The following is a 10,618-nucleotide window of genomic DNA, read 5'->3' on the forward strand; positions in this document are numbered from 1 at the left end:
GTAGTGGTTATTTTTTTAAAGGTCATAATCAAGGTAACGTTCCCACTCTGAAGGCCAAAACTGGGTCATTATTCAGAATAAAGCCGGATTCTGCTTAATCTGACATTTAACATTGAGTGCTGAGAATGTAAGAGGAGATGCTGACATCATTGCTGTCTCCCATGATGCTTTCAAGCCCCTTCCTTCACAGAAGCTGTCTTGTAGACCAACATCTACGTTCAGGAGGACTTCTCTCAACTTGGTGTCTGGCAACCTTGTGATGTCCTCATTCTTCAACCTGATGGCCGAGTCATTGTTAGGAGCGAATGTGACCCATTCTCCATCACGATGAAGGATCAGCTGTTTCATACGCTGGGTCTGGAAGGTGGCTGTAGGAACCTCAGCACCAGCCCAGTGGTGTAGTGGAAGAGTCACAGCTGAGACTCACCAGGTCCTTCTGGCAGTCAGTGAAGGAACTCCTCCAATGGCAGCAGATCTCCACTGTGCACGGCCAATTGGCAAGGAATTGAGGAAATTCATCAGACTACAGTTGGCTGCCTGTGTAAGGAGGAAGTGTTTTAACCCCTTGTAGCACCGGACCCAGCAAAGTCTCTGTCGAGCTGTTGGCTCCACAATCAAAGGCACCGCATTGCTCTCCCTGCCCTGCTTGCAGAGCCACGAGTGAGTGAGTGAGTGGCAATACAACTTAGTAGGTCTGTGCTAAATGAGTTGAGATATTCATTACAAGATAGGCTCAAGTTTGACTTCATTGGTAACTGCAAACAAAGAGCCTGTGCAAGACTTTGCTTTTATAATACTAGAGTTTTTTTTGCCAGTCAGTGGTCCGTGTGTTCTGAGGATCCAGTTGGACTTTCAATTTACAGGTTGCTGTGACTTTCCAGAATATTTGTCCTCCCCCAGTAACATTTGAACACGGCATATTTGCTGACGACTGTTAAATTGCAGTGAGATATTCACCCTAGTGTGAACATCATTTGACATTAACACAACAGTTTGAAGGCCTATATTGAGACGTCCCCTGAGGAGAACTTGTGCCTAAGGTGAGTCCTAAGGAGTCCGATGTGTGTCAAAACTCCAGATTAGAAGTCAGCTTTCCCTTCGTCACTGAGGTCATACTCTGTCAAACACCAAACAGGTTGGTTGCCATCACAAACAGCATGCAGGTGAAAATATTTTTATTTGCACCGGGCTCCTTGGGAGGTTCAATAACCCTTATATTGTTGTACGTTGTAAATGTGATCCCTCAAAATAAAAGGTTAAATGTATACCACCCATGGTATATTTTGACCTAGCAACTCTCTACTGCACTGTAGTTTCAAAGCCAGACACAACTGAAGAGTCCAAAAGGGGTTGCATCAAAATAAACCTTTACTAGTCTGAGTTTAGCCCCACAGCTGGGTTTTAAGCCAAGGTTATGGATACAAACCGAGGTCAGACAAACTATGGGCGTGAATTTCACACTTATCGTACAGTGTTAGTAGGTATAAAAAGAATCACTTTTACACTTCATTCATTCGTGACGGGGAGAGTTGACAGGTCTGCTTGATCCTGCCTGAGCAGCTGAGCAGCTGAGCACCTGAGCACCTGAGCAGCTGAGCACCTGAGAAGACACCTCGCTGCACGGCAACACATCAACAGCTCAGCAAAACCTTAACCCAATGAATTCTAAATTCGTAAGTCTTAACCATCAAACGCATGTCAAGGCCTGCATGGTAAATACAGGTTTTATACCAAATACTGCCAGGGGCTTCATTCATGTATCTGGATCCAAATCTAAACCTGTAGCCGAACCCGTTGCTATTTTGGAAATAACCAGAACGCCTGTTATTGCAACGAGTCTGTCGAGACGTCTTGAAAGCGAGAGTGAAGAATTGAACTCGGCCTCAGAGCGGCATTCACAATCTAACAATCACTTTTCAAGTATTGCCTTTGAAGCAAAGCTGATGAGCAGTGACCTGGGACTTAGCGCCAGTGGAATGTTCAGCTCACATGGATTCAATCTTTCAGTGACCTTTGAGCTCCTAATATGGAGGTGGAATGTGGGTGAATATGGGCAGAGTAAGTGGAGAGGACCAGCGAGCGAGCTTCTGGACAAGAATCCTCGGTGATTGTGGGAGCAGAAAGTCTTCCAAGACCGCTGGCTGAGTGGGAATGACAGCACAGACTCAGGGTTGATTCATTCTGGAATATTAATCCAGCAGGATTGAGACGTAGGATGAAAGAGCCCTCAGCCTTTGACTGCTGAAGGAACACACAAGCAGCATTTGGACAGAGAAACAAACAAGGAAATGTGACGTCCTGAATAAAACCTCACCCTCATCCTAAAAACACTAAAAACAGATGAAGATTAGTAAGTAAACTGGAATCATTTGTGGGATATGTATGTGTTAAAGTTATATAGTCACACATGTCTATCAGGGGAGTAAACAATGAATCAGTAATAACATCAACATCAACATCACATTTTTAATATCTATTTAAACAATGGGGAGATTTTATTAGCGCACCTTGCCAAAGTCTTGTGTGTGTGTGTGTGTGTGTGTGTGTGTGTGTGTGTGTGTGTGTGTGTGTGTGTGTGTGTGTGTGATAAATGCTATCAGGAAAGAAAAGACAGAGGGAGGCTTAAAATGCACAGTTGAATCATCAGATCCTGTGCTGAAGCCGGACTTGACTTGGATACAGAAGCAGGTCACTCACTTCCAGGCATTGCAGTGCTCGTCAGTCACGCAGCATTAACAGCGTGGAGTGAAGACGAGGCTCCATGACGCTCACTCAGTCAAACAATGTGCATGAAAACAACACAGACATCTGCGTCATTTCCTGTTTGGCCTTGGTCACTGCTTACCCTTGGGACGGCCAAAATAGAAGCATGCACACACACACACACACCACAGCAGCCTAGATCAAGGGAGTCAAACTCAAACACTCAGTGGGGCCGAGATGTAAAACTATTTGGACAAAGTCTCAGTTCAACGTTGATATTTACTGCAACAATCTTCCTCCAGTTGCAACAGTGAAGCGTCTTGTATGGAGCCAAACAAGTTTGAACCTGAATTATGGAACCATCAAAGCCTAATACTGTACTAGCAATAACGTCCTATTTCACACATGCAAAATCAACTTTCAAATCATAAAAACTCATCAGGACAAATAAAATGTCAATAAATATCATGCAGCTCTTTTTTATTTGCAGCCTTCTGATTTAAATTCCAACAGGAACATTTTCCCATGGGCTGATCTTACATTTTGTAATAAAATAACAACAATAAAGCAGTGACATCATCATGATAATATCCTCCATTGATCGTCCTGTCCTGATTGACTCGCCAAACTACCAGCAGAGCATTCTGGGAGTTGTAGTATTAGCGGCTACGTGCGCTATATAAAATGTGGACTGCGGGCCAGAGTTTGACACCTATGGTCGATACTATTACATTATTACAACAGTGTATAAGCTGTGTACGTTGCTGTCTGTGCTATCAGTGGAAGTGGCCCTCTATAGAAATACAGTCTGAGTGACCGAAGTGGCGACAAGTTGTCAAGGCCCAGTTCCAGTCCACCCTCGACCCCCCCAACCCCTCCACCTTGCGCATTCCCGTGAAGCGGTTGAGGGTCCTAATCCTCCTGCAGGCGGGGGGGGTGGGAGGGTTGAAGTGTGAGTGCTAAACTCACCTTTCAAACTGAGATTTTTCAAGACCGCTCTTCCAACAGAGGGGTATGAGATATTTCTGAAAGCAGATCATTTCCCTCCAAAATGTCTTTGAAAAACGGAAAACCAGTTAAAAAAAATCAACTTGACGCAAAACTCGGGCCCAAAAGACGGCAAGTAAAAACTGTGGCTGCATGTAATTGAAAAGAAGAGTAAGACGACACTCACACAGCTGTCTCTCTCACACAGCAGGACACCACAGGAAACTGGGAGAGCCTCGCTAGACTAAACAATGACAGTTAAACCACACACTGGAAAGAACTGAACTGCTCGGAGGACAGAAATAAAGCAGTGAGTGACAGTGCAAAGGTAAACTGCTGTGTTGTCAACAAAACAACATGTGTGTGCTCCATAACTGAAGTCATAACTAAATAGACTAGAAACAAAATAAGTCAAGCCTAAGTGAAGGGTCAGTGGGGGGGTCGGGGGGGGGGGTGTCTTTCCTGTGCGGCCGGCAGCCCCCCCCCTCCTGTGTGGCCGGCAGCATCCAAAGAAACTCACAAATGTTTTTTTATACATCATTAAAAAAGACTTTAATCCCCAGCAGAAAACATTGTGTTGTGTTGACTTGATGTTGATTGGCTGATCACTGCTCCTCCTCTTCCTCATCAGAGCTGCATTGAACTACATGAGTGGGTTTCTGCAGCGTCTCCTTTATCAATGCCGTTCCTGACGGTTCGCTATTTGATCACATTTCAATGCAACTCCACTTTGACCTTCATTTTGATGATGTTTGACAACCTGTGTGTGGTTGCACAGCAGTGAGTTTACTAAACTCCTGGCGGTGTTGCAGTGCAGACTGTACGGGCGCTGAGTAGCAACAAACACCAACACCGGCAGAACACCGTGCGTTGACCTGCGTAGGAGCTGTTTGGCCATGCAGGGTCGTATCTGTGGGGCCAAATCACAAGCCCCGCCCCTGGTCACTTGGTCACATGGGCTAATAGGTGAAATGAGATTTGGGGTTTGGTCACAGTTCACACCGTGACACCCCCCCAACCCTCACGAGGGACACAACGGTACAGTTTTCCAGTGGTTGGGTAAGCATTGTGTTTCTTTGGGCCATGGTAACGATACAGTTTATTAAAGAAACAGTGCACTATCAGATCAAACTGAACAAAAAAGAAACCACACAAACTATTACATCTAAAGTGTATGACTATCCAATAAAAATACATGTACTGGGATCTCCCTGCACAACATGCGTGGCTACACCAGGTTCTGATAAAGTCTCGTGACTGGCCAAACAAACTGAAACACTGCCGTACTGAAGCGAACAGGATGCAGCGAACGGTTCAGTAAATGCATCTCTGGACGCTCTGCCCCTCCGAGGCAAATCCTCACTTCCACCTTTTCTGTTCAGCTGTCCAACGCTGGTGAGAAGTCTTCCCACTATGTGCTTACTCCACTATGCCCTTGACGCTATCATTTTGATCAAATGAAAAAAGAATCCGCTGTACTCGCTGACTTGCATTCCACAACTAAACAGAGCCTAAGGGAAGCGATTTCCTGTCCAACATGTTCTTCTAGCAGATCTCCCTGAACGCTCCAGGAAGAAGTGGTCTGACTGGACGGACTGCTTTCATTCCAAAACCAAATGTGTTGTGTTCACAACGGTTCTACACTTATTGGACCTTAAAGTGTGTCTGTGATGAGTGTCGGCTTCTAACAGCAGGGTCTGACACCGCAGTGTCGCAGGACTGCAGGTTGGTCTCGGTCTCCAGACTGCAGGTAGGTCTCGGCCTCCAGACTGCAGGTTGGTCTCGTTCTCCAGGCTGCAGGTTGGTCTCGGTCTCCAGACTGCAGGTAGGTCTCGGCCTCCAGGCTGCAGGTTGGTCTCGGTCTCCAGACTGCAGGTAGGTCTCGGTCTCCAGACTGCAGGTTGGTCTCGGTCTCCAGACCACTTTCTAAAGCTCTCCGTCTCGTCTGAGACTCTGAGGCATTTTGACCAGGTCTGGTCTCGGACTCGGACTGGACTGGACTGGACTGGATCAAGAGACTCGGTGGAGACTCAGCCAACATTGCAGTGACGGATAATAAAAGAAAAGAGAGCTTCTGTTCAACCTCCCCCAGAGCCGTGAAGAACCTTGAGGTCTTTCACCACCACCATGAGTGAGGCTGATGGTGTTTTTCGTGTTTAGTGTTGAGCTCATGCTTAGCATGTTTTTTTTTTTTTAAATGGTTTCAAAATATCTGGCAAAGCAGCAAAATCTTACAGAAAACGATTGAGCGCCACCTGGCAGAGAGTAAATGTTGCCGTTCCACTGACGTAGAAACAAACCTGATCTTAAAAAAGATGCTCATTTGTTTTCTTCCCAAAATGTGAGACGATTCTTGTTCTTGCGATCTCGAAGAAGCCGAGAGGAGGCGAGACGTCTTCAAGACGTCCAAAACAAGTCCAGTCCACCCAACTGAAGCTTCTACTTGAAGATGAGCTGGATGACTGAGAACCTTCACAGACACCTCACCAAAGTGCGGAGAGCCTCCCAGTGAGATCAGACACCGACCGCCGTGTCACTGATTGGATCAGAACTCCGCAGAGGTTGGAGTTCAGCTGGGAAGGCTAATGCTACACCCAGCAGACAGACGAGCTGTGCTCGCCGGCAGCCAGTGAGGAGGCAGTGGAGCTATTTCCATCAACAGGTTGCGGTGTCAGGAGTCCATCTCCATTTCCACCCACCGCTCACAACACACGGAGCCACCGACTGCCCAGCGTCGACTCGTCGACTCGTCGACTCGTCTACCTGCTGCCCAAGCTGTCAGCAGGCTTCACAGCAGCTGTCTGCAGGGTGCTAACGTGGAGGCAGATGTGTTGAATCGCTCTCCAGCAACACCAGTGAGGTGTAGCCGGACTACCCATGATGCCCTCCAGGTAGCAGCTGGTGGTTTCAACCAGGCGAGTCTCACAGCAGCAGCGAGGTCGGAGGTTCAACACCGCTGATTTTCTTTCTGATCCGACACGGAGTGAAATTCATGCTGGTATCACGTGTGTGTGTGTGTGTGTGTGTCTCTCTCTCTCTCTCTCTCTCTCTCTCTCTCTCTCTCTTGCCACCCCAGCTGGTCAAAGCAGATGAGCGCCCCCTGGAGTCTGGATCTGCTCCAGGTTTCTTCCTGCAGGGGAGTTTTTTTCCTGCCCACTGTCGCCCCCTGCAGCTGTGGAGGATCAGCTGCTTTTCTCCTGGCTGTACAAAAGAAGCTTTGGTTGTGATTCAGCGAGTGAACAAATAAAAGGTTGATAGATTGATTGATGATGATGATGGACTTTAAGAAGCAACTTTAAAGGATCAGAACCAGCTGGTCCCAACCCGTCACTCTCTAGGTTCACTGGAAACTTCCCCTACTGCAGTTTGTTGTAATTATATACACACTGTGGATCAACCAGCATTTATCCTTCCACCATGCGGCCTCCCAGAGCCTGTTGACATTAACGGGCCAATCATATTACTCAAAACATTTTGGGTGTCAACATTACACACTTCATTCATCTACTACAAGTCAGGATTCTATCAGTTCATCTTCAATTTGTTTGGGGAAATAAAACACTGCAATAATGAATCAATGACTGACAAACTCCTCAGCCAGTAAAGGGGTGTCGCCACAGGGGGGCGACAGCGGTGCCAGCCACGCCTTTCTCGCTGAGTGAGTCAGGTGATCTCTCTGTCACTTGTGTTCATCTTCTATCTTCTGCAGCTCAGGAGGCGGAGCTGCTTGTTCAATGAGAGACAGGTTGCTGGTTCAAATCCCACTCCATCCATCCCAGTCTGTCATTGTGACACTGAACCCGCATTACCTCGTAAGAATGTGAGTGAATGTAGGAGGTGGTGGGAGGGGCTACACATGTAGCTTAGCACCAGCAGGTGCATGGAGAGAAGCTTCCAGTGAAGAACATCAGAAACCACCGCGGGAAATCATCTTTCCAAACACTTTTATTGAAAATTACAGACTAAAGACATAAAGTGAGAAGATGCAGCTTGATTCTAGGAGGTGTCCATGGTGTGAACGCTTTCCTCAACCACCTCCAGGGCCAGAGGAGTCACCACGCTGCTCAGTACACCTGTGGTCCCTCTCTTATACTTGTAGTCGCCAGTCCTGCAGCAGGAGGAAACACACACAAGCTTCAAACAAGTACAACAACAACACATCTCTTCATCAGACTCAGCACAGCACTGCAAACTGCTGTCAATCCACCCAAACCACTTGTTAGTAGACACTGAGTGAAGGCAGCACTAGAGGCTCCACTGCACACCAGGTGTACTCACATCTGCAGGGACTGAGTCTCACTGGCTCTTCATGCAATAGAAACATGCAATAGAACAGCGTCACTGAGCAGCATGGATCCAACAAGGTGTCACTCACTCACAACACGCAACACGGCCGGAGGCGGGACTTTGATCAAAGTACTACTGCGCTGAGTGCAGTGCTTTCCACTGCAGGCTGCTTCTATGCGTCGCCACTGCTGGGAGAAGCCCTGGTGCATGCTGGGAGTGTTCTCCTCTCCTCGCAGCAATATTGAAACATCTCTTACTTCTCATGAAGGTGCAATATAAACAGTGATTTATCTGTTAATACTTTGTAAAGAACACAAAGAGAAAAGTCATTGTGTGGATGTTGAAGGGCAGCAAGTGCTGCTGGATGAGGACCAGGTGCTGCTGCTGCTGCTCTCACCTCACTCCCTTCTTGTTGGCCTCGTCGTGGGGTCTGATGTAGTCCACCTTGCCCTTGGTGATGACACACAGGTCAATGTTGCTGCCGGAACCCAGGTCGTTGAAGATGCCGGCAGCGATGGCGTCGCGCACCAGCTGCTTGGCCTCGGCCTCCTGCAACACAACAACACAAATCAAACAGAGGAATCAGGCTGCTGAAGCTCCTTCCAACAGGCCCACACTGGTTTGCTGCTGGTCTGATGCTGCTTTGTTTGACAGACTGAGCACATTTCTAGCAGAAGCCACCTGGATCAACGGCTGGACGAGCAGAAGCTCTGGACATTCAAATTAAAACTGAAGATTCCAAAACAGAACTCATGTGGAGGAAGGAGAGGACACCTAGCTTAGCACGGCTAACTGCTTCAGCTAACTGCAGTGTTTCTCCACACTGATGTCATTGAACCAATCCCATCATGGCATCATCTCAGCAGTTCACCCTGACAGCAGCGGTCACACTGGCAGCATCCACTCTAAACCGGCTCCCTGCACCCTGCTTATATACAGTGTGTGTGTGTGTGTGTAATATATGTGTTTGCTGTCAATGTTCTTGTAGCAGTCTAGAACCGGAACCGGCTGATGGGACTGAAGCAGCCCAGCTGAGACGTCAAACAACTGACTGAGCATCAAACTGCAATCACTTTATTTCTTTACTTTTATTTCATTTTTTTTAAATGGAATTCATCTTGATAATAAATATTAAAATTATAATAACAAATATTGAATTGAATTGAATTGAATGCAACAGTAATTTCACTGAATGACTTTACCTCCATGTCAGGTTTGTAACGGTCCTCAAAGACGGCCATGGCAGCCAGGGAGCCAGAGCCTGGAGGTGGGGGGGGGGGTTATTATTATTAATAATAATAATAATAATAATAATAATAATAATGATAGAAGAAGTGTGTGTGTGTGTGTGCAGGTGGGCCGTACCCATGGTGACGTAGGGCAGCTTGTCAGTGGAGCCGTGAGGGTAGATGCTGTACAGGTGCGGCCCGTTGCAGTCCACCCCCCCCAGAACCAGAGCCGCTCCAATGTAGCCCTGGTACCTGGAGAACGCACACACACACACGCACACATCAACACTGATTATTTTTCAATTCACATCTTTTTTTTCTTCTCTTCTGCGCTTTGTTGCCGTCATTCTGAAAACTTTCTGAAGGTGGCACCACGGAACACAGAGAGCATAGGGGTCAACCTCTGGCCCATGGGCCCAAATTTGGCCCTGCACTGCAGTGTCATTACATTTTATCTGCAATACAGCACTTGTAATCTTTAATACTGCAACTCCCAGAATGCTCTGCTGTCAATCAAGACAGGACGTTGATTGAAGGATTTTATTATTATGACTTCGTTGTTGGTATTTTATTGTGAAATGTGGCAGAAGGTGTGGTTGCATCATAAGGAGACTGAGCTCCACCGATGCAGAGTCACCTCGTTCCTGCTCCTGGTGGCTGTGTGTGTGTGTGTGTGTGTGTGTGGGGCAGCAGGACACACACCTGAAGAGCATCTGTTTGAGCATGCGGTTGGCGGTGGCGACCCGAGGCTGCCTCCCGGTGGACAGAGAGTGCAGCTCCAGGTTGGAGGAGATGATCTGAGTGGTCATCTCAGTGTCTGCTGCAGTTCCTGCACCACAGCAGCTGCAGCACCACAACAAAACAAACAACAACAACGCAACACGGACACAATCAATTGGAGCTCATGGCAGCTGGAACAACAAAGATGTGAGAGAACTTCTTCATTTGGGCAGAAGGGAAACAAAGTTCCTTTCAGCCGACCTTCTAGACCAGGGTTGGGCAAACTACGGCCCGGGGGCCCATATGCGGCCCATTCAGCTCTCTACCGTGGCCCAGGTGACTTACTACATGTTGGTGGAGATGTAGTGGATCTTGGAGCAGTTCTTGTCGGCCACCACCATCCCCTCGGTGGCCCTGGTGTCGGCTCCCAGGCAAACACCATCCTGGAGCAGGAGACAAACACCGGGTTAACACTCACTTTCAACTGCAGGACGGTCACAAGTGGAAACAATATTTCAACACCAAGCCGACAAACCGGCTGCTCCTTGGAACCGCCTGCCTCACCTTGAAGACCAGGCCGCAGATGGTGGTTCCTGTCTTGCGGGCTGAAGGCCAACTCACTCCTTCTTTGGCTGCTTCTCTCTGCAGGAGCTCATTTCTAAATCAGTCATCACAATGAAGGAAGATAAACA

General features: G+C 47.6%; 1 protein-coding gene across 2 annotated transcripts in view; it reads right to left on the bottom strand.

Moving 5' to 3' along the window:
• Positions 1-7,617: 7,617 nt before the first annotated feature.
• psmb7 (proteasome 20S subunit beta 7) overlaps positions 7,618-10,618 on the bottom strand; it is a 3,985-nt gene continuing 984 nt past the window's right edge. The window contains exons 2-9 of one of the 2 annotated variants that reach the window (XM_076029397.1): positions 10,491-10,584; positions 10,272-10,369; positions 9,909-10,049; positions 9,343-9,458; positions 9,180-9,238; positions 8,375-8,526; positions 7,969-7,995; positions 7,618-7,798 (exon numbers count right to left, since the gene is read on the bottom strand). In XM_076029397.1, the coding sequence (XP_075885512.1) occupies positions 7,687-7,798; positions 7,969-7,995; positions 8,375-8,526; positions 9,180-9,238; positions 9,343-9,458; positions 9,909-10,049; positions 10,272-10,369; positions 10,491-10,584 (799 nt within the window). In that variant the 3' untranslated portion in view covers positions 7,618-7,686. The remainder of the gene's footprint in view (positions 7,799-7,968; positions 7,996-8,374; positions 8,527-9,179; positions 9,239-9,342; positions 9,459-9,908; positions 10,050-10,271; positions 10,370-10,490; positions 10,585-10,618) is intronic. The other variant, XM_076029398.1, reaches the window with a different exon arrangement.

Source organism: Nelusetta ayraudi, unplaced genomic scaffold (assembly GCF_046127955.1).
Source record: "Nelusetta ayraudi isolate G7.1 ecotype Tasmania unplaced genomic scaffold, CSIRO-AGI_Nayr_v1 ptg000026l, whole genome shotgun sequence".
Classification (NCBI taxonomy): Eukaryota; Metazoa; Chordata; class Actinopteri; order Tetraodontiformes; family Monacanthidae; genus Nelusetta; species Nelusetta ayraudi.